General features: G+C 41.5%; 1 protein-coding gene across 4 annotated transcripts in view; it reads left to right on the top strand.

Annotated features, from left to right (window-relative positions):
* Nucleotides 1-24,582, top strand: part of MSH1 (MUTL protein homolog 1) — a 192,158-nt gene that overhangs the window by 147,454 nt on the left and 20,122 nt on the right. For all 4 annotated transcript variants that reach the window (XM_087670082.1, XM_087670011.1, XM_087670164.1 and 1 more), the window contains one exon: nt 17,324-17,936. In XM_087670082.1, coding sequence (XP_087526208.1) covers nt 17,324-17,936 — 613 coding nt within the window. The remainder of the gene's footprint in view (nt 1-17,323; nt 17,937-24,582) is intronic.

The following is a 24,582-nucleotide window of genomic DNA, read 5'->3' as shown; positions in this document are numbered from 1 at the left end:
GAGGATGACCGTCTTGGGCGCCCGAACGCACGAGGATGACCGTCTTGGGCGCCCGAACGGGGTTAAGGGGAGCCTAGAAATTAAGAGAGTCCAAGAATAGTAGGACTCACCAAGGTTTGACGGCTGGCAATTGGATCACGATGGTCGGAGGAAAAAAGGAATCACTCGTGCTCACCCATCCCAACTGTTTTCTTCGGGCTTCATAGTCTTCTTCTGAGTAATCTGTCATTGGTATCAGAGCTGACAGGTTTAGTCGTGTGGATCTGTGGAGTTCTTCTACGAAAAGGCAGTTGATGGTTTCATTCGTCACGCTATTCATTTCAGTCGACGGGTCTTGCCTCGTCGACCCGTGAAGGATCCGTGAAGCCGCTGGTCAAAAGCGTTTGGTGACACGTCACGTAAAACTTGACGTGACGATTATTTACGTCACGTATTAAAAGGCGGGGCAGATATCTTTTACAAAAAACGTCGTATGCAGGATCGTGCAACGTCGTATGCTGGATCGTGTGCCGTCGAATCTTGGCGTGAGCCTGTCTGAAAACGCACCAACGGACCACACGTTTTTTTCCCCCTTTTCGCAGGCTGAAACTGAAGCTATTTCCTGATGTATGTCTGATTGGTCGACTGCACGTTTGGAATTTTTCTTACTAGCCTCGACTGCACTTGCATCACAAGTACAAGCTCAGCACAGAGCAAGTTCAGGAAAGGGGCATTGATGGCCTGCGTGATTATTAAAGAAGGGGGCTGAATACTAGTCGTTTCTGCAAAGAAGCTCCATTTCCTGTGTGACCGACTTTGTTCGGGAGATAAAATTTGTTCCTTACTCTTCGGGTTTATTTACAAACCAGCAACAACTGTCTGCCATTAAAATCAGGGAAGTACTTTACTTGTATGCAAATTTCTTATCTTTGCTTTCCAATTCCAGTGTATTAATGGCAGAAAAAGGGAAAGAGAGAGTAATGGAAGGCTCTAGTTCTAGGGACCACCCTATGGTAGATCCCCATCAATTGGAAATGCAAGAGGAACAGTGGGAAGAATTTTTTACTACACGAGAACAATTTGATGATCTTACTGCTCGTGTGCAAGCTTACGGGGTTCAGATGGAATTTTTAACCCAAACACTCACTGAAATAAAATCTCAATTAACTTTATTGTTAGAAAGAGATAAAAATAAGATAGAAATCTCGGATGTCCCATCTTCATCGAAAGATTTAGATGTGACTATGCGAGATCCTAAGGAACCCCACCATAAATTGAGGGATAATCCAGTTCTAAAGGATATGAAACCCCCTGAATTTCACGGGGAGGAAAAAGATAGAAATAAAGATACAATCTTTAATTTCCTCCAAAAATGGGAAGATTTACATAAACTGAAAAATACCCCAACACATCTCCAAGCACTGGAGGCTAGTTTAACTTTGGGGCCCAAAGCATATAAGTGGTAGCGAACTTTAAAGGAGGCAAATAAAATACCTGAAACTTGGGCTCAATTTGAATCCGTCTTTTTGAAAGAATTCCTTCCTGAAAATGAAATGGAAAGAAATTGGGAAGATTGGGATTATGTCAGACAAAAGGGAAGACCCCTGTTGACATATCTAGAGCAATATCGTGAGATAATCCTCAAATTGGAAGGAATAGATGAATTTCAAAAAACAAGAGGATTCATTAGGGGACTAGACAAAGCCTGTAAAAAGGAAGTAAAAAGGAGTTCACCTAAGACGCTGGAAGAGGCAATTAAATTTGCATTAATTCATGAAGATAGTATGCGTCCAGGTACACTCACTAGTCTCACTGATACGGAGCCCAAGTCTAAGGAATTGGAAACCTCAAAATTTGTGGGCAAATTTAAAAGGAAAATGCCATTCTTTAAGGGTAAAAAACAACCTTTTGAAAAGAAACCATATGTGAGGCCAAAGTTAAGTCTGATGACTTTGATAAGGCCAAAAAAGAAAAGTTGTGTTTCAATTGCCTATCTCCTAACCATGCTGCTTGGAATTGCCCTCAAAAGAAAAAGGGGGAAGACAAAGGAAAGGATAAGGACAAGGGCAAGGGAAAAGAAAAACAAATCCATGTAGTGCAGACCTTAGAATTAAAGGGGCATGAAAAGTACAAATCTTTAGAGGTCTTGCACATGGATGTACAACATAAGTGTTGTATGTCAACTTCTATGTGGCAGCCTACTTTTGGGCCACATGATTTACTTAGAGTACATGGATTGATAGCTGGAAAGAGGGTTAGAGTCATGATTGATGACTCTGCCACACATAATTTTATAAATTATGCACTTGTCAAAAAATTGAAACTTCCCCAACAAAAGAGTGGGCATCAATATGTTGTTCGTATGATGCAAGGCCAAGACAATAAAATATGGGATACAATGGTATCCAATTTGGAAATTGAGATTCAAGGATATAAAGATAAACTTGATTTCCAAATTAGGAACATGGAAAGAGCTGATATTGCTCTAGGGAGGGAGTGACTATGGCGATTGGAACCATCCTTAAAACGTAGTTATCACCATAATACACTGGAATTTGAAAGGGATGGTAAGACTTTTGTCATTCAAGGTGAACATGAAGTATTTGATAATCCTTTGCTGTGTTCTACTGAAGTTCAGAAGCTGATAAAGAAGGAAGTTTGTGAGGTATATATGTTATGGTCTCTTCCTGTACAGAACACTTTTACTTTCTGTAATATAAAGCAACAATTTTCTTATGTTTGTGAGTTGAATGTTAATAATGAATTAAGTAGTTTATTAGATGATTTTAAAGATGTGTTTCCTTCTGATTTACCAAGTGGCCTTCCACCAGATAGAGGTGATATAAATCACCCAATTGACATAGATAAGGATACACACCCTATTTCTAAACCACCATATAGGTTAAGTGAAACATAGCACCAAGAAGTTGAAAGACAAATTAAGGATTACCTGGATAAAGGGTTTATACAACCCAGTAATTCACCTTGGGCTTCACCAATTTTATTGGTAAAGAAAAAAGATGGTTCTATGCGACTTTGTGTTGACTATAGAGTACTTAATAAAATAACGGTGAAGAATAAATTTCCTATGCCTAGAATGGAAGATCTTTTTGATCAATTGCAAGGGGAAAAATTCTTCACAAAGATAGATTTAAGATCAGGTTATCACCAAAGTAAGAATTAAGGCACAAGATGTTCCCAAGACAGCATTTCGTACTAGATACGGGCATTATGATTTTTTGGTGATGCCTTTTGGCCTTACTAATGCACTAGCTACCTTTATGAAGCTGATGAATAGTGTTTTAGGGCCCTATCTAGGACATTTTGTAGTCGTCTTCTTGGATGATATCTTGATCTTTAGTAAATCAAGAGAAGAACATTTGAAACACTTACAATTAGTATTCCAACTGTTAAGAACACATTCCCTTTATGCGAAGAAAACTAAATGTGAATTCTTTGCACAAGAGGTCAAATATTTAGGGCATATTATCTCGAAAAAGGCAATCAACATGGATCCAGAAAAAGTAAGGGCAATAATTGAATGGCCACCTCCAAGGAACCTGGAAGAGCTGCAGATCTTCCTAGGTTTATCTGGATTTTATCGTAGATTCATTCGAGATTATGCCAAAATAGTTGTTCCAATGACAGACCAACTTAAAGGGAAAGGAAAAAGTTTTAATTGGGGAACAGACCAAAATGAAAGTTTTCAAAAACTTAAGGTAGCTATTGCTACAACTCCAGTATTATTAATTGTGGATGCCAATAAACCGTTTGTGGTTGAAGCTGATGCCAGTGATAAGGCGATATGCGCGGTCTTATTACAAGAAGGTCGACCAGTTGCTTTTGAAAGCAAGAAATTAGATTGTGCAAAATAGAATTATTCTGTTCATCAGAGGGAGCTGTATGCAATAGTACATGCAATGAGGAAATGGAGGCACTATCTGTACGGTGCCGAACTTTTGATTTTATCGGATCATGGAAGCGTTAAGTGGCTTAATGATCAACCGGATTCACACGGGCGTAAAGCCAGATGGGCCGAACTCCTCCAAGAGTTCGACTATGAGATAAGATATAGAAAAGGAGAGGATAATATAGTAGCTGATGCACTCAGCAGAATGCCCATCATTAATGAATTGAGTTTTACTCAGTTCAGTTCCAACTTGCTTGAACCTTTAAAAGGGAAATGCCAGGTTGATCCGGCATATTCCAACATATGGGAAGCAATAAAAAATGGGGATTGAAATGAAAGTGCTTCTACTGAGGAAGGAATATCTGAGGATGTTCAACAAGGAAATGGAGCATCAGGGGTTGCTCAAACTGGATTCAAGTGGAAGAATTTTACCATTGATAATGGTTATTTACTCTACAAGGGTAGGGTATGTGTCCCGAAAGATACAGAAATAAGGCGCCAGATACTCTTTGAGTGTCATGATGCCCCTAGTGCGGGACATCCAGGAGTTAATAAGACTTATAGTCTTATTAAAAGGCAGTTCTATTGGCTTGGAATGAATAAGGACGTCCTTGACTATGTGGTCAAATGTAATAAATGCAAGGTTAATAAAGCTGAAAGATTGAAAATGGGAGGACTTCTCCATCCACTAGAGATTCCTTCGGGAAAATGGGAGAGTATCTCCATGGACTTTATTGTTGCATTACCCAGAACACAGAGGGGGCACGACTCTGTGTGGGTGATTGTGGATAGGTTAATCAAAATGGCTAGGTTTATTCCAACTTCAACTGATGTTAAAACACCAGAATTGGCTAGATTGTTCGTAGAGAACATATACCGATTGTATGGCCTTCCGGCAAATATAGTTTCTGATCGGGATAGAAAATTTGATAGCCAATTTTGGCGTGCGGTATTTAGGAAATTGGATACTAAACTTAGCATGAGTACGGCGGATCACCCGCAAACAGATGGGCAAACTGAAAGGGTTAACCAAATTCTTGAAGATATGCTTAGGGCATATGTAAGTAAAAGGGAAACTAATTGGGAAGAGTATCTACCGATAGCAGAGTTTGCATATAACAGTGCCAAGCACTCTTCCACTGGATATAGTCCATTTATGTTAATGTATGGGTTTCAGCCCAGAGCTCCTTTTGCAGTAGAACTGCATAAGGAAAAGGTTCACGCAGCTAAAGACTTTTTGGAGGATATGAATAGTATGTTAAAATTTGCTCAAGAAAATATTAAAAAGGCTCAAAATCGAGCTAGAGCATATGCAGATCCTCACCGAAGATATATTTTCTTTGAAGAAGGAGACTTGGTCTATCTTAAGGTGCCTGAACAAGCTAAAACTATGAAAAAGGGACAATGTCCAAAGCTTTCACCAAGGTATTGCGGTCCTTTCATAATACTTAAAAAGGTGGGAGAATTGGCTTACAACCTCCAACTACCTGTTGGTAAAATACATTCAGTTTTTCATGTAAGTAAATTAAGAAAGAGGCTGGGTGATTTGGATAATCTAATGTTAAATGATGACATTGAGGAGCTATTCAATGACCAATCTAATCGACATGAACCAGAAAGAATATTAAATGTTCGTAATAGACGAACGAGGAATACTATTTATCAAGAATGTTTGGTTAAGTGGAAAGATTGTTGAGAAGAAAGCTCAACATGGGAGCGAGTAAGTACTTTAAAGAAAAGGTTTCCCGGTTTACAGTTAGACCTTCCAAGTATCGTTTTCGAGGACGAAACCGATTCTTAAGGGGAAGGAAATGTGACATTAAAGTGATATTTAATGTGACATTCATTAAGGTCACAAATATTGAATGTGACATTAAAGTGACATTAAGGTAAATCTAGCGGAACATGCACGAGGATGACCGTTCGGGCTCTTGGGCGCCCGAACGGGGTTAAGGGGAGCCTAGAAATTAAGAGAGTCCAAGAATAGTAGGATTCACCAAGGTTTGACGGTTGGCAATTGGATCACGATGGTCTGGCCAGCAATATACTAGGCAAGGCTGGGAGGAAAAAAGGAATCAGTCGTGCTCACCCATCCCGACTGTTTTCTTCGGGCGTCATAGTCTTCTTTTGAGTAATCTGTCACCCAATACATCACAAAGCAGACAAGCTATCCCAACCACCACTGGTTGGGTGTTAGTGATGAAGGAAACTATAGGGGGTTATATAGTGAACCAGAAAAGATAGATGGAAGCAAAGGGAGATTGCCCTAGGAGATTGTCATGTGAGCCATGGTGAATATGGTGGATCCAAAGTCGACCACTCTTTGACCAAAAAGCAATATATGTGCACACATCATGGTAAGCTCGAAATGCTTTCACTGGCGTTGAAATGCAAAACGCTTGAAATGGCTGAAACGTTTCACTGAAATTTGAAATACCTCGAGTGAAATGGCCGATTGAAACATGATTTTTAAATGGAAAAAAAGGTTTTTTCTTGCTTTTCTGAGGGTTTTAGCACACTCTATTTATAGGATACCATTCTTATTGATATTGTGTACCAAAAAAAAGACATCATTTGCTGACACAAAAGGATATGCACAATATAAATGCATAAGTTGGAACTTATAGTTTATAAAGAAACCTATCTCGCATGTATTATTCAACCCTTTCACTTGGTATTTTACTTGAAACCTTTCCAAAGGTAAAACTTTTCAGGGTGAAATGCAAGGTATGATTGGTGAAACGTTTCTTGGTTACCTTGGCATATATGCATGTTTACAAGAATAGAATGCCAATACATGGATCGAAGGACAATGCAAATTATCATACTCATATAAAATGCTATACAATGGTCTCACTTGGCTAGTGCCCTTGTAGGAAAATTGTTCACTTATCCAAGGGCCCTTTTGCAATCATAGTTATCTAGAGGATGCGGATAATGATACATGATGAGAAGGTTATGAATTAGTGCAATGATACTTTGGTTGTTGCGATGGAGGATAGTTGGTGAAGCACATGGAAAATGTAGTGTTGCGAGTAAACCCCTCAGGTAGATAGCCTTTGTGATAGCATGGAAAAGGGCTAGATGGTTTCCCTCATTGTGGAAGCAACCGCCATCTCTTGCTTATGGCTTAACCGAGAAAAGGGAGGCATGACCAAAGAGAAAATATAGCCACTGTGTGATCATTGGGTGTTAGGATCTCTAGCCCAATGTGAACCAATATATCTTTGTAAAAGCAAACAATGACCATAAGTTAGACCATAAGAATGAGTAGGCCAGACATATCTCAACATACACATACAAGCAAGCCAATGTGACAGTTTAGGTAGATTGCAATACTAAGTAAGTAAACAAACAAAGTATACAAGGTCTGACGTAGCAGGAATAAAAAAAAGTACTTTCTCTACAATTGATCTATAAGTATGCTCATCAAAGGGTTGACCTAGGGAATCCTTAGAAAGCTTGGTAGTGCGATCAAGAGGGGTGGCCGACAGACGGAGTTTGATGATTATAATAGTGTTCTAGTAACTAAAGGACATACTTTTGTTGTTAGACAAAAATACTATGCCTAGATCGAATAACCTCCATCCCCAAGAAATAGGACAATTGATCAAGGTTAGTCATCTTGAAGGTGGAACAGAGCTGGGTATTTATATCCTCTATAAAAGAATGTAGCTAACCTCCTTTGAACTAGATTTAACATGTAAGTTTAGGTTGTAAGGGGTCGAATGGTAGTCATAAGTTCTAAGGAACTCATCCATTCATTAGAACCAACATCACGGTGCTTAGTTCAACCCATAAAGGAGCTTTCTGCAAACCGAAGACCTTATCTTTACAGCCTACAGAAGAAAATCCAAGAGGATGCTGCACATAGACTTCCTCCTCCACATAACCATTCAAGAAGACACTTTCGACATCCATCTGGTAGAGTGGCCAACCATGTTGAGTCGCTAGTGCAACCAATAAATGGAAAGTTGTTGACCTTTTAGTGGGTGTGATGTGGTGTTTAAAAGGGAAATGTAATTGGTGTGAATGGTAATGATGATGTAATGGAAGAAGTGGGTGGGATGCGTGGGTTTTGAAATCGGGGTGTAAATGATGTGGATATGGATGCATTAAATTGATTCCCTTGATTTAATGATGGAAATTGAAATGATGATGAAGATGCATAATGCATTGAGGAGGAAACATCAAACTCATTCTAACGTTGAGAAGCATAATTTAAAGGAGTAGTAGAAGAAGAGCTACCATGCTTTTTTCTTGTAATCCCTTCTACGTGTGTTAACACATAAGAATTGATCTTCAAGATGACATTTTCCATGATCAACACACAGAACTCTAACTTCCTTATGATGTCTACGAAAATGTTACAAAGGAGTAGAGGTAAAAGGGGAAGAAGGGACAAAAATAGAATCTTGTGTATCTTGCACTAGAGTAGATGGAAGGGTGTGAAAGAAAGGGACATACACTAGACCTCTTTCTCCAACAGGGAATTTTCAAAGAAGATATTTCTTCTCTCTAGGTCTCAATCATTTGTGTCTGCTGCTCCATCTGCTTAAACAGATCAGCAAGAGTGTCTTTAGCAGAGGCTAACTCTGTGGTTGCCTTATGCAACTGGTCTTTAGATTGCATCAATTCTTCATAGAAAGAAGCATATAACTGTTGAACACAAGCTGTCACTGAGAGTTCAATAGAACTCTGGATGTCGTTACAAAGAAAAGGAATGGCATCCCTTGACACTAAACTGTTCAGCGAAGGAACTGATATTTCCAAAGAACCCTCTCGATGTGCCCTGAATAAGTTGTTACATGTGAGATAGGCAAGAAGGTCACTTTCAGAGGTAGCAGGAATAGTTATTGAAGGAATGATTGGTGGAACTTGCTCTGCTACATGCTTCAAGTGCTTCCGTTGAATGACCAATGGAGGAGGGGAATCAAGATCCTCTATGTAAATGGGTTTTGAATCCTCTGAAGGTGGAGGGGGAGGGACTTAATCAGATGGAGGAGGTGGAAGCACACCCTTCTTAAGGCTTGAATATATCAAGAAAGCATATAAATATGAACCATAGGTTACATTGGTAACATTTTCTTTGGTCACTTTGACAAAATGTTGGTTCATCTTCATAAGAAGGTAAGTACTCCAGTCAATGGCAACCCCTTTTAACACCATCCTGGAAGCTGTGAAGAGCTCCTTGGACAAATAGTGGGATGGTATCTTGGCATGCATAAACTTGTCTTGGAGAAATTGGCTGACTAGCTTCTAGAGAGGATCTAATGGAGGTCTTGACGGCCTTGCAACATCATCAGATTTATGCATAGTAGGTGAAGAGAAAGAATCATTTGTACCTTCATTGAGTAATAGTTGTTGTAGTGCTATTTTTCTATTAAGCTCTTTGATCTTCTTAGCTCTATGAGCCATGATCAGCTTTAGCTCCTCGTTTGTAATAGGATAAGGTATTGTTTCTCTAGGGTAGTCAGATGTATCTCCACCCATGTTTGAGCCTTGCGGGGTAGGCTATGGAACCCACTCTTGCTCAGTTCTCAACATAGGCTTCTTTGGAGACCGAGTTGATGTGAAAGTGTTCGATGTTATCTTTCCTCTATTGTTCTTGTTTTTGCAAATAGGCTTTTCGATCAAAGGCCTAGGTTTCTTCAATGAGTCCATAGCTCTTATAGCATGTGAACAAATGCTCAACTATAGAATACAAACACAATCGTAGCACAAATGCATAGACTGATAAAGAAACATAGTTAGGTTTAGGGTAATGTAGAGACAATAAACACAAAAGATGAATAAATTTAAATAATGAATAGATACAATAATCAATGCAACACACACACACACTATGCAAGGTGAATATTGAACCTCAAACTCTCGTCTCAAGGACTGGGGTAGAGAGTATGACTAGAAGAGTTTGTCGTATTCTAATTAATGGATCCCGAAACGCAACAATCAGCGTCTGAAAATGTCTGGTGGTGGCAAATGTAGCTGTGTGATACCTGAATTAGTGATGACAGACAGGCAAGAATTGCAGGAACAGCAAAACACAGTAGTAGCTGATCATGTCAAATGTGGCAGGCACTCCAAGGAGGTGATCAGCAAAATCCAGCCTTCAGGATGATGTGGCAGCAAAAGGGATGTTGCAGACAGCAAAACACAGCCTGGTTGTACAGCATAAATGCAACAGATGTGACTTGTGGGCAACAAGCAACAGTTCTTGTTCTGTGTAGGCAGTAATCACCAGCTGGACAGCAGCAGGAACAGGCTAAAAACCAGTCACCAACAGCAGTAGGGGGCTAGATAACAAGTGCTTACTGATGGCAAGCAGTGGATAGGAGTTGGAATTGAGATATCCTTTGGAATGGGGTGTGGACAGCAGAGATAAGTCACTTGCAAGATGCATAAATGAGGTTGATGCTGAGTGTTGGGAAGCCTGTCTATTTATAGATGATTGGGTCTTCCAAAAGTAGGGTTTGGCTTGTGGGACACAACCACCCTCTATGAATGCATTTCTTTGCAATGAAAGTTTGGTAATTTTTTCAATTAAGCTTGTTTGAGACTCTCTTAAGCATAAATGTGAATGGATAAGAAAAAATTACATTTTTAATTTGATTGTTGGAAGTTATCAACATGGCCTCTACATGTCTGCCATTTGATAATACAATTGTTCATGATGGGTTTATCCGATTTTTTATTTTTGGCTTAGAATTTGGAGAAGTGTATCTCGATGCAATCATGTGTTGTTGTTGAGATCTTCTAGAAAACTAGACAACGAAACTAGCTATTAACAAGCAACCCTTTGACAGATGTCACAACAACTACTTATAGCACAAGTAAAAAGAAACTCAAGTGATCATAGTCTATACGGTTGCATAGAAGGCCAAGGTGGCTTGTGAGACTTGAACAAATAGTGCATGTAACCTTATTGAGTACAAAAGTACAAAATTAAAAAACTAGCTCACGCTTTAGAAGTTTAGTGAGATTGTGTATACCATGATATCTAAAAAGAGCTATGAACAATGAAAATTGTAGATAATGTTGTATAGCTGTAAAACATAAAAGACGCTATGTCTATGAAATTTTCTCCAACAATATGTGCTTTCATGTTCAGAGTGAAGTGTTTGGATGGGCAGCTCTTGCGGTAGGTGATGATAGTCTAGATCCATAGGTGGTAAGAGCAGCGGGTTGTCTTTAAAGGGGCTTAGGACGCCTTGCTCTGCCTAGGCTAGAGGTTCACTCTAAGGTGGCTCCTCACAATGTTGGTTTGCCCTAATCTAGATCCAATGGCGCTACCCTCCTATGTCACATGGGGGTCTCGCTGTGTTGTTGAGGCTTTGAATAAATTTCCCCAAACATGTCCAATCCTCTAGTCCACACAGTCTTTATAGATGATCCATTGGTGGTATGCCCTCAAATGTCCATGTGCCTTTGCTCAACTCGAGTGAAAATGTATGGATTTTTGTCTTACAGGGCATTTGAGAATGTGTGGCAAGGGATGTCCATATAGTCAGTCGTATGAGAAAGCTGCCCTCAAATATACACAAAAAACGTATCAAAAATGGGGTCAACTTACCCAGTTGGTTTAGTTCGCCAAAGTCCTCTTAATGTCCACTTGTACGATATCCATTCTAATCATTTGGTTCAGCTTTAGATGGGTGAGAGAGAGATGGGGTGTAATCTAAACTAAAGGTATATTAGCATCACGTGTCTTCTTTGTGGCAAATTGCTTCAAAGGCATGAGCGCCAAGTTGAAACTATCTTTCCTATGGGATGTTCCAATCGATGAAGAAATGTCACTCCTTGAAAGAGAGCCTCTCTCACAAGGGCATCTACAGTCTTTGTAGTAGCTGATTGCCTTTTGTCCTTCCCGCTGTCTTCATCAAAATGCAGATTTCTGTGTGATTGCAGGATTGAAGATGTCTTATGAGTTCACGAGCTTTGATGACTCAGGAGGAGGTTCTTTCTAGACACTCTTCTGAGCGGAGATGCAATTATCGTGATTATAGTTGGCAAGAGGAGTTGCCCATTTGTACCCATCCCCCTTCTATTGATCTTTTGCAGAAGGCTCGGTCCTCAATGAAGATGCCATCCTTGATACCCTCGGTGTGGGTACTTGTCTTACCTTCATTACCCAAAGAAGATAAACATTGTGGTCGTGTAAAATGGAGTGCAGACTCGACACATTCGATCTTTGGGCTCTTGTTTTAGATTTCATCTCTTGTCCTACGGAGGATCCAACAGATGGGACTTCTATGGACCATGCAGCCTTATGGGATGGGCTCAACTCTAGAGCTCGATCCTTTCTCTTCATGAGTTTGCAAGATTTTGTCCTTGTGCATATCCGCAGGTTGAAGATTGCAACGGAAGTGTAGAAGAAGCTTGCATGTTTGTATCAGCACAAGACATTTGCCCATAAGATTGCCCTTGAAGAAGCACATCACGAAGATGGAGGACATGAGAGGTTAGCTTGCCTCTCTTGGTTGGATAATATCCTCTGAAGGCATTGCTATGATCGTTTTGACTCAGCTGCCTTCTCCTCAATTCGATGTCTTCTACACCAACCTTATCACATCAAGGACCCCCGAGACACTCTTATGGAAGGATCTTTCACCGTTTCTTTTGAAGCATGATGAGCAATTTAGAGAGGTTGGGGCTAGTAGTTCTAGCTCCACCAAGGCATTTACTGCAGGTAGGTGGAGGAAAGAAGAAGGCACAAGTCAAGGACAAGAAGCAGGAGGACAAGAAGAATGCAAAGAATCAGCAGAAGTCTAAGTGTCCACACTTTGGAGGGGCACTCATCTCGAAGAGAAGTGCTAGAAAAAGTACCCCATTTGAAGCCAAAGGAGAAGGATTCAAAGGGCAACTATTCTCTTATGTCACAGTTTCTTCATGTTAGTGAGTCTACTACAATTGAGAAGGCTCTTGAACAGGATATTTGGCGTCAGGCCATGCAGGAGGAGCTCAGTTTTATTGAGTATAATCAGACTTGGGAATTGGTTCCGTGTCCCCCAAAGCGGAAGGTGATAGGTTTGACGTGGGTCTATAAGACCAAGTACCTTGCCAATGGTTTCTTGGATAAGCATAAAGCTAGGCTTGTTGCCAAGGGTTTTGCTTAGAGGGTAGGTTTGGACTATTTTGAGACTTTGCACCTACAACTAGGATGTCTACTATTTGGCTTATTTTGGCTCTCGCAGCCCACCACCGTTGGCCTATTTATACAATGCATGTCAAGTTTATCTTCTTGAATTGTGTCCTTGAGGAGGAGATTTATGTTTCTCAACCTCTTAGTTTTCTTGTGCAGGGAAAGGAGGACCATGTCTACGGATTGTCGAAGGCCCTCTATGGCTTGAAGCAAGCTCCTTGTACTTGGTACCAGAGGATTGATCACATCTTTCTATAGAGTGGCTCCCATCGCTCAGTGGATGGCCCCAACCTATACTTGAAGGTTGAGGGTGACAGGTGTGTTTTGCTCATCTTGTTTGTGGATGATATTATTACAAGGAGCTCTACTTACGAGGTTGATCGTACTCCAGATGATTTTGCGATAGGAGTTTGGCATGATGGATCTTTGGATCCTACAATTCTTCCTTGGCTTAGAGATCTATCAAATGGCATGGGACATTTTTGTTTCACAACACAGATACATCTCCGAGCTCCTCTCAGAGTTTGGTATTGCTGATCGTCAGCCTATTTCTTACCCCATGGACCTTGAGTCTAAGCTTTCGGTGGCCGGAGTTTCCCTTACAGATGCCACCTGTTATAGGTGCCTTATTAGCTCCCTCATCTAGCTTATTCACACTCAGACGAATGTTTCTTTTGTTGTAGCATTGTTGCCTTCTTTCACGAAGACTCCCACTCGGAAGCATTGGAGAGCGGCCTTGCACATTTTTCATTATTTATAGGGGACCCAATCCTACAGAATCATATATGGAGAGGGGGTTACTCTCTCTGGTTGGAGTGATTCTAATTGGATAGGTGATGTGGATTCGTGATGGTCCACTATAGGTTATGCCTTCTCCCTTGGATGGGGAGTTATCTCGTGGAGCAGTACGAAGAAGCCTATTGTCTCCCTTTCTTCTATAGAGGCAGAGTATTGTGCCCTATGTTTTACAGCTATGGAGGTGGTTTGGCTTCGTTGCATGTTGATGGAGATTGGTTTTCCTTAGCCTGGACCTATGGCGCTGTGTGTGGGCAACTAGAGTGCTCTAGCTCTAGCAAAGAACCATGTGTTTCATCCTCGCACGAAGCACATTGAGGTTTAGTACCACTATGTTCGAGAGCCGATCATCGCGGATTCCGAGTTAGTGGTGGCCTATTGTCCCACGAAGGAAAATGTGGCAAATTTCATCATGAAGCCTTTGCCCAAGGCTTCTATGCTTCATCACATGAGGTGGTTGGGAATGCAGACACTTCTAGGATCTAAGAGGGGGTGTTAGCCTACCTATGTTATGTCAATCTCTCATCTCCTAGTTGTGAGCTCCTAGCAAAGTCTAACAAAGACATAGGAGCTATGGAAATTTAGGTGCATTTTCTTTATTTGTCAGCAGTCTGCGTGCATTCCTGAGCCAGTTACTACTTTCCACAGTCTACCCACACTTGTTGGACATTGTCATTGTCATTTGGGATTTTTTCGGGGTCACCCCTATTTTTCTTGCATTTTTCTTCAATTATGAGCATTAAATGCTGGTCGACCAGCATTTATGGCCCTACAAGAGTAGATCAGCCAGTCTTTTGGTGATTTGGTCATCTATAGCCAGCGCCACCCCCCCCAACACACACCCGCCCCCGCCGCCGCGCCCCCCACCCCCCCCCCCCCCCCCCCCCCCCCCCCCCCCCCCCCCCCGGGTCCCCGCCAGACTCCTCTTTGCAGGCGCACACTCTGACTCTCCGTGCTTGGTGCTGCCATCGTCTTCAGCCTCATTTGGTGACCTCACTGATGCTTTGGGCTGCATGCAGGGACTAATCAGTCCGTCAACATTGTATTAGCATTCTTCTTCAGTCAGTGCAGTATTCTTCCTTCATCTTTTGCTTCCTCTCTTTATCTCTCTCTACTTCTTTGTGTGTTCATGTTTCTCTTATGTTGCACACTCTCACAGCCTCACCTAGCTTTGTTGTCATAATCTCACGAGTCATGAAAGGCTTCTGTAAGTTATGTGAACTATCATCATCACCAATGGTCTCTCCATGGGCTGCCATGTAAAGAAATACTCTAGAAAAGAAGACAGACACAAAGTGTATGAGAAAATACTATGATAAATAGTAGAACTCGAAGGTGAAGAGAGACTCAAAATGAAACCACCACCTCAACCTCCATGCCTCAAAGTGGACCAGGACACAGAGAAACTAGAGAGTGTGTCATACTCTAAACTGATCCTGAATCGCAGCAGGTAGCCTATGAAGGCAATCAGCTGGTGTAAATGCAGATCAGAGTTTGGAATCTGTCCAGAACAGGCTGATCAATGGCAATGACAGCAGGGCAGCCTGCACATGGTGAAAGAATGCAAAAAGCAGAAAAACTTTGATGATGATTGTAGGGAAAACCTAGCATCTCTAAGTCAAGCAGCAGGCTGAAGATGATGACAATGATAAAGGTGGCTGCAAGAAACTGAAAACAGGGTCTCTTACTGCTTGTGAAACTGCAGGTGACTGCTAGGAAGATGGAGTCGGCAGTCTGACTGTTCTGCATAGGTGGAAACACAGCCAAGATGGCCTGGTGACAGCTGCAGAGTGCTGCAAAAAGGCTGCAGACAGGGCACCTGCAGCAGATGCAGCCTAAAGAGGTGTTAGGACTAGTCACCCGGCAGCTGGAGGCTAGCTTGCTGCACCACAAACTGAGATATTCGCTGCTCAGCACTGGATGATGGTCTGAGCTTGATGGGAACTGTGTGGATCTGCAAAACACGATAAACAGATGGCTAGGCAGCCTCTCTATTTATAGATGTGGATTCAACCAAAAGTTTGGGTATTTGCTTACAGGACACACAAATTTTGCAGCATTTTGAGTTTTGGGGCTGTTTAAAATGAGCTAATGAAGGTTTAACTACTCATGTACCTTTTTAAGCTTAACAACTCCGCTTAAGCCCAAAACTGGAAGCTAGGAGGGACTGCAAGCATAGCTCACCCTTGAATACCACCAAGATGTTTCACCCCAAAGCAGCCAAGGCATCAATCTAGGGATGCACAGTGGCTGCACAATAACCTACCAAGACTCTTGAGGTGATGGTTTTCTTACCTTAGGAGCCCAAAGTGCCACCCCAGAGATCTAAGGCATCGGACAAAGGGTGCTCATCAGCTGCCCAATGGTCTACTAGGACTTGCAAAGGGTGCTTGTTGGCTGCCCAGTGGTCTACCAGGATTTTGAAAGGTGATGAAACCAATTTGAACTATTTTTGCAAAAAGAAGAATTTATGCCAAAGGTGGAAAAGAGGGATGGTTGGCAAAAAGAAGAATTTGAGACCATGGTGCTATATGTTGCCATAGGATATTTAAAAAAATGATTGTACATAAAACAAATTTCAACTAAATGATTTTTGAATCCTGTCTTGTTTAGTCAAAGGGTGTTAGTCAAGCTGCATATAAGGCAAGAAGGAAAGTAATTGATTCTGTCCTGTGGTTCTTTTTGAATGAGAGAAGGCAGGGATAAAGACTGAGTTACAATGCTTGAGCTGGACAAAGATGTACGATCCCCTTAACAGATGGACTGGCAATTTGGAGAGGTATTTGCCAAATGTAAACTGGAACATTGTTTTGGCTCTTTGGCAGTTATCCAAGTGGTATGCTCACCATGCTTTTAATTCGGTCAATATTTGGGCATTTAGGACTACATGGGCAGCCCACAATCACACTTCATTTAGGGTGTTTTGTTCCAATTAACCTATGGTAGCTTCTAACTGGAAGAGGTTACTATAGGCATTCACATTCTCAAAATTATTGCCATCATGATTTTTGGTAGATTTTTCCCTGATCTAGTAGGGATCTTGCCTGATGGTGGGGTCTGAGGTGAGTTCTCCGGGGAAAAAGTTCCCATGTATATATGCACAGAGATAATCTACTCTGAGAGGCAGGTAGCAGATGCTAGGGGTTTCATTTGCATGAGCAGGACACAAGAAGCCCCCATGTGCATCTGGATGTTGGAAAGCTTCATTAAGTTAGGGATTCCCCACACGGTGTGGCGTTACAAGACTGCTAGACTGGTTGTTCTATGAGCCTTGCAATCGTACCTGGCATCTCCTTCTAAGAAGAGATCAAGATAATGTTTAATGGGACCAGGGTAATCATTTGCTATTTGTTCTTTTATGCAGATAATTTGAATTTACATCATCACCTTTCAGTGGATCCCAGTTTGCAAAATAAACTTTTTGTGCCTGCAAGTAAAGTTCAGTTTTATTATCCAGAAACGTTTCTCTAATGCCTTTATTCCTCTCTGGGTGTCAGATGGAGATGTCAGAGCTTCAAAGTATTCTTGTAACAGTTACAAATCGAAGCTTGGTATTGGTAGATGAGCTTTGTCGTGGTACAGAGGTGCAAAAAGGTACTGCTATTGCTGCAAGTGTTCTTGAGTTCCTAGATTCTGTGGGCTGCACAGGATTCTTTTCCACCCACTTGCATGGTATTTTAGACATGCAACTTGACGTGAAAAAACTTGTATATAAAGCAATGGGTACAGCATATGAAAGTGGGGCTCTAAAGCCCACTTGGAAGCTGGTGGATGGCTCCTGCAGAGAAAGCCTTGCATTTGAGACAGCCAAAATGGAAGGTGTACCGCAATCAGTGATAGATAGGGCAGAAATACTGTACATGTCAAACAAGGGTTTGTATCATTGCAATCAGAGCACCAAACATGATAATTTGTTTGAATCTGGTGATTTTTTGGCATTGAGCAGAAACAGTATGGGAATTGTTAAAAACACTCTGATTGATTTGCAAAGCTCAGGAAATGTATTGGGAATAGAAGATAGTTTGAGCTTTGACACTGGCATGATGCTTAATTGTAACTGCTCCGCAAAGATTGAACACCAAGACCAAGCATGTGGAAAACCTAGAACAGGTACATTTTGCCTGTAATTTCACCTTTCAGCTGCTAGTTTTCATTGCCATCATTTGTTTTTGTTCCAGAGGGTGTAGAGAGTGTAAGCATAAGATATTGTCTGCTACAGATGGTGCTTTAAGTGAAATTCCATTTTTTGTATTACGGCATGTATGCATGCTTAGTTTTTAGAAAACTTTCTAGAGGCTAAAGATATAGTGTGTCTCTGATTTCTTATTTTGTTAGACCTCACTATTAGAATTCATTGAGATCATACCCACAAATTTGGACAGCAGGAGGATATCCATGTTTCGGTTGTTTCCATGCTTTTACGTTATCACATGAACACACTAGATGTATGACATTCTGGTTGGAAAGATTCATTCCTTCTCCTTCGCATTTTTTGGGTGTGAAATCAATTGTGACAAGTAGTGTGTTATGAGGATATGGCTTCTAGGTAAGGTGTGCACATACCTTATCTCCAAAATGGGCTTTTGTCTTGCTCTAGTTTTACATTGATGCAATTATTGTTGATCATTCCTAAAAAGAAACTACTTTTGTCACGGTCCTCCATTAGAAGAAGCAATACTCTCTGGTCTCTATAGAAGTAATTTCTTGTATGGCTTTCCACCTAGGAGAAGGCCGCTCCCAAGGAACTTTATCAACAACAGTTTACTCTGATTAACTGCTCTATATGATCCCCAAACCAACCCTAGATTTTGGTTGGATCATGGCATCCCATGCTACTTTACCCTCCATTGGGCTGTTATCTCAACAAAATCCTGGATTCTACACTTCACTTGGTGAATGCATGACTTGGAAAATTCCCAACAAGTACTGGACTATGTAGTGGCGAGTAGAACCTGGTTAGCCACCTCTACCCTCTTTGCAAGAGAAACTCTTGTGATGCTCCAATAGAGAAGCTCCTGCCTAATGCTCAAGAGCAAGGGCGCTAGTTGTTGCTTTGAGGTGATATTAATGCGCACTTGATGCCTAAGCTACTTAATTGAAGGGCCGTAGGGAACCCAAGTGAAGTCCTAATATGGCTTCTGATCTAGGTGTCTAGCATCGCAAACTTAAAATCCATAGGATCTCCATGAATCAAGCAGAGCTCTTGAGGCTCTACAAAATCCCAAAGTTCTCTTCGTCTATAAGCCTCTCAAACTTTGGGATGGGCAACCTAATGCCATGGATACTTATAGACCTGTCCCGTGAATAATGTTGCTGAATCACATCCTCGTTCTCTTCTCTCTCTGTAGGAAGCAAGGTAGCAATGTTGGGAGAAGAAGGGGGCATTGTGCCAACCATGTGTCTGTTGCTACAAGATTCCCTTGGAGACCACACCCTTTAGATCCAAGAGTGGTGTGTGTGAGGTGCCTTAGCAAACATAGAGAACAAGAGGATAGAATTTTCTTTCTGCACCTCTATTGCTTCTTGGGTGTGGAAAGGAGAATGGGATCAGATTCACAGCCTTCGAGATTAGGACAGGAGAGTTAGGTCTCGCTAGAAAGAGGTGATGGGGCTAGCCACCTACTTCAGTAGACATCTATTCCAAAGTGCCTTGTTGCAGGGAGTATGCATGGGATTATGTCCCGTCTCTGTTCAAGAGATCTTCAATTGGGCAAATGTTGGCCAGTCTATTTGTTGGCCTAGTTTGCCTCCTCCCTATTGTTTTGGGGAGGTGGGACCATGGTTGGAGCGAGCTTAATGGCTTCTGATCATCATTGTTGGTGGCCTACAAGGCACTAGCAAAAATGATCAGCAGTGAACCTCTTCCCCTCCTTCAAGACATCGCTCACCATTCATGTTACTTAGATAGGTTTCATCTAGGATTGAAATATCCTTGATATATCTTCAGCTTGTTTGAGGCTACGGATTGGATCAAGCATAGTGGGCAAAGGACTGCAGTGCTTCTGTTGGACTTTGGGAAAGCGTATGACATGAGTGATTGGATTTTGGAACCCTCTTGGAGGGTTACTGTGGATTGGTTAGCCTCTATGGGGCAATGGATGAGTGTGGTCTTAACTCTTTGTAGGTCGGCCAACAACAAGGTAATGATACAAGTGCAGAAAGGAGCGGAGCTCCATTTGGAATGGTTAGTGAGATAGAGCTCCCCTTTGGCTTCATATCCCTTCTTACTCTTTGCAGAGGCAGTGTCTTGTTTTCTTCACTTGAGAATCAATAGGTTGAGGGTTGTCATGCTGCTGGCGAATAGAGATAGAGCTGTAGAATTGAAAGTAGATAGATGACAGAACCTTTTATGTTGAGGATGATGACTTCAAGTTGGAGAGAAAGATTAGCACCAACTGGGGAGTTCACTTGAGCTTAAAATGGGCGAGTAGGAAACAGATGGATACCTTGGGAGTGGAGTGGGACTGGATATCACAACCACCCAGCACTTTGTGGCTGTGTTAGATTTCTCTTAGCAGAAGTTGACCTATTAAAACACTACTTGTCCTTGTAGCAAGTCAAGATTTGGTGCTCAACCAGGTCTTATTGGTTACAACTTAACTGGTTGTGGTTCAATTTGGATAGCTCCAAGGATTCTCTAGCCAAAGTAGCCTCAATCATTCCACCTAGTTCTGAACTTGTTGTGGTTCGATTTTGATGGCTCCAAGGATTCTTGAGTTAAAGCCAGGCCCTTCTACACAAGCTGGTGGTCAAAGCATTCATGCCATGTGGGTAGAGTTGAAAGTGTCTCCTTCAGGATGGCTTTTAGGAGGGCCATGATCCTCTGGCACAAGACTAGAGGCCTGGTCTGAGGTGAATCTTATATAGGGTGCCAACCATTCTCCCCACATCATCTTATTTGTATGTATGCAACATGGTCATTGGAGTCAACATTCTAGATTTGACCTCTCTCATGGAGATTCAATTGAGTGGTATAGTGCTTAACCTTTGTCTATGGGAGCTTGTTTGCCGTGCTTTTCAGTTTTGCAGATCCAAGTTTTGGGAGTTATCCCAACCTTCTATTCTCATTAGTTCTTAGAGGATTCTATGCTACAGTGACAATGATAGATATTTCTAATGAGATGGGCATCATAGAGCTTCTTAGACGGTTGCTTGCATGCTCTCATGTCTTGTGGACAATCACAAGCTTCTTCATCATCCATTGTTCTTCATAGCCATTCAATGGCTGAGGTGGACTATGTTGAGTTAAAAATGCATTAGCCAGACTTAAACAACCCCAAAACACGTTTAATTAATGAAGATACCTTCTTATTTTAAAAAGAAACACGATCCTAGAGAGTTATTGTGTCCCACATGCAAAGCCCTAATTTGGGTGCCCCAAACTTTCTGTAAATAGGCATATGATCTACTACTCTCCCTCAATCTCGTTTTTGCAGGTTTTAAGAGCTGTATTTCGTTTTTGCAAGTTTCAAGAGCTGTCTCTCTGTTGTCTACACCTCATTCGCGGAGGACATCGCGGTAAGTAGAGCTTTCCCCAGCCATCTGCTACCATCTGGCGCTTGATTTCAGCCTTCGCTACCTATCTTCAACTATCACCTAGTACCTTGGAGCTGTTGCTTGCAATTTGCTTGCTGTGTTTGATGCTAATGTTACCATTTGGTGCTGTCACTAGCAGTTTGGAGTTGTCGCCCTGATCTTCTCTCTCCTCCACAGGCGCCGTTTACAGTTTTTGGTTGCGGCCTTGATCTTCTCTCTCCTCCACAAGCTGCGTTTGCATCTAACAGCTGTCGCTCAGTTTTTCTCTCTCGTAAGGTACCTGTATTTTTAGTCTCTCTCTTGCACTGCCGTCTACATTAGATCTAGCCTTCCTTGGCTTCATCTGCTGGTGTTTGATACTCAGAGGTTGCCTTTGCTACGATTCGAGATCTATTTGGAGTACAATACAATATACAGCTCATAACCTTTGCCTTGATTCCAAAGATACAAGAGTTCGAGGTTTCATATTCACTACGTAGTGTGTTTGCTGCATGAGCAGTGTACATTCATTATTCGTTCACTTCATTATTCATTGTGTTCACCGTCTCTAAGTTACCGTAACCCTAACTCTAAGTATGTTTTGTGTTTATCAACCTGTGCTTTGTCGTATGATTGGTTTTATATTTTCTGCTTTTAGAGCATTTCTTCACATGGTATCAGAGCTAGGTACTCTCTGATAAACCTTGACCTTTGGTCAGAAAGCCTGAAAAACTTTGGCCTTTGATTAGAAAGCTAATTCGCAAAAGTAAGAACAACAAAAGGGTTAGATGACTTCAAACACATTTATAATACCACTGTAGTCTCCACAACCAAACATGGATAGAAATGATTAAGAGTGGCCTCTCAACTTGCTACTATCCGATCTAATATGGGCAGAGAACCATCGGACTACCATGGAGTCGAAACCATATCAAAATTTTTCCACTGAGTATGATGTTATCCTTATGCATAGGGCTTAATAGGAGATTGAAGGTAAAACCGAGTTTTCCCCTTTAGATTTGGTGCATAAAACTAGTAATCTTGCAAGACCTTTGGAATCTCCACTATCGACTTGCCATCTGCAAGTGGAACCTAGCTCGTATTACACATCGCTTTGAGAGTATTTATTTTCTCAAATGCTAGGTACCAACCCTATTTCAGATTCTATGCCAACTGATTCTATAATTTTTGTTAGATTGGGGGATGCTCATTAAAAAGGGACTTTCCAAAACAAAGTTTGATTTGTGAGTAATGAGGAAGACAAGTATTTCTTTATGAACTCAAAACTAGGTAATAAGCTAAAAGAAGAACTTGCAAGTATTCTGTGCCTTTCTTTTTCTTCAAATGATTTTATTTCTCATGGTCAATGTGGAGTAGGTGTATCTTCATCTGATGCATGTAATGGACAAAAGAAACCATGTTGTCCACAACAACATCCATCACAAATCCATTTGGGCTTCCACCCATTTCTTCCTTATCTTCCATTGCACCTTTCTTTGTGCTTTCATTAAGTGCACCACATTATCGACTACACACGACATGAGGCGATTCCACAGATTTAGGCACAGCCTTTAGGATCTTTACATACCCGTTTCCGAGTAGTATACCGGTGATGGAAGCTCAACTTCCACACATACACTTTCAAGCTATCCCTTTGGGAGTGCATTCCAAACATATTCGAGTATGGATTGTTTGGTATCGCAGTTTGTCTCTATGGCATTAGCTAGTGGACCATTCGATCATTATGTTGTATCCCAACCGATATTTGGACAAGGCTATCATGTTCCAGTGTCTGCATCTACACGTATGGTATCTCTGCAACAATCGGCTCTCATTCGATATCAGTAGTCTATTTTTGCCTATCCACCTTTATCCTCGTTCTTATTCACCCCCCACCACCACCATTTTATCCTCCATCTATCTATCCATCTTCATTTAGAAATTATATGGTACAATGGATAAAATTTGAGGAAGGAGTAGAGAATATACAACAAATATACGAAGAGTAGACTGACTTTAATTTCAAACGAACTGATACAAAGATGGCTTTGTCCATCCATGTGCTTCCACTTTGAAGCTTAGGTGTTAATCCAGACAGATGATATGCGAAGAGCTTACGGTAGCTCGAAGAAGTCTAAATAGGTGGAAGATAGTTTGACAATGGTGTTAGAGGGGTCTTTCTTTTATAGCCCGGGAAGGTAGTCTAGTCGGCATGTCCAACCATATTATAAACCTTCCTTAGTCAGCGAGGGGATATTCCCTTCACCATCGGGCCGGGGGCACTGCCCTCGGATTCCCATTAGGGGGGTTGCTAGTCCCCTTGAGATTCCCCAACTAGGGGCCGCTTCCACGGCCCTCGAACTCCAAACTAGGGGCCCTTGATAACTCCCACACTGCGCAACTTGATACATTGTACCTTGAGTTACACCACCAGTATAACTACTTTATCTAATCCAAAGACTAGATCCACAAAGGTCACTTTTTTGCCATTCATTTACATAAACCTCATTCGAGATACAAGTCAGGGTCCACTCAATGTCGGTGCTCACACATGGCTTCTCCTCGTTATAGGGGCCTTAGAACTTAGAGCACCATGGATCATTGGTGGCACTTTACGAGGGTGGGACATTGAGCATGTCCAATACTTCACAAACACCTCATGATTGTAGTTTCTCATGCGCCAAGCGTGTTGTTAATGACAAGGCTTGTTTCAATAGATCAAACTACACTAGTTGGTCAAATTTAATGAGCATATGGCTTCTCCTCATAATTGGGGCCTTATAACTTAGAGCACCATGGATCATTGGTGGCACCTTACAAGGGTGGAGCATTGAGCGCATCTAATACTTCATGGATATCTCATGGTTCTAGTTTCTCATCCACCAAGCATGCTTTTAATGACAAGATTTGTTTCAATGGGTCAAACTATACCACTTGGTCAAATTTAATGAGGCATATCTTAGACTCTCAGAATGTATGGGATTTAGTACAAGGGTTGGAACCCCAACCTAATCCCGCAGTTGTTCCATGTGAGGTTCTCGGCTCATGGATGGCTCGTAACACCCAAGCTATTATCAAGCTTATGCAGGGCTTATTGCCTGAGTTTCACTTTGAACTGGAGCATTTCGACTTAGCATCCAAGGGTTCGGTACATTTGACTGATCGATATGCGGCTCAGGATAGCACTCATTGTATAAATTTGAATCATGGGCTCCAAAACTTCAAAATTGTAGACAAGGAT

This window comes from Lygodium microphyllum, chromosome 1 (genome assembly GCF_053477565.2).
Source record: "Lygodium microphyllum isolate KBCC chromosome 1, Lygodium_microphyllum_v1.1.10, whole genome shotgun sequence".
NCBI classification, from domain to species: Eukaryota; Viridiplantae; Streptophyta; class Polypodiopsida; order Schizaeales; family Lygodiaceae; genus Lygodium; species Lygodium microphyllum.
The sequence above is the reverse complement of the archived record's forward strand: the minus strand, read 5'-3'. Positions and strand labels throughout refer to the sequence as shown.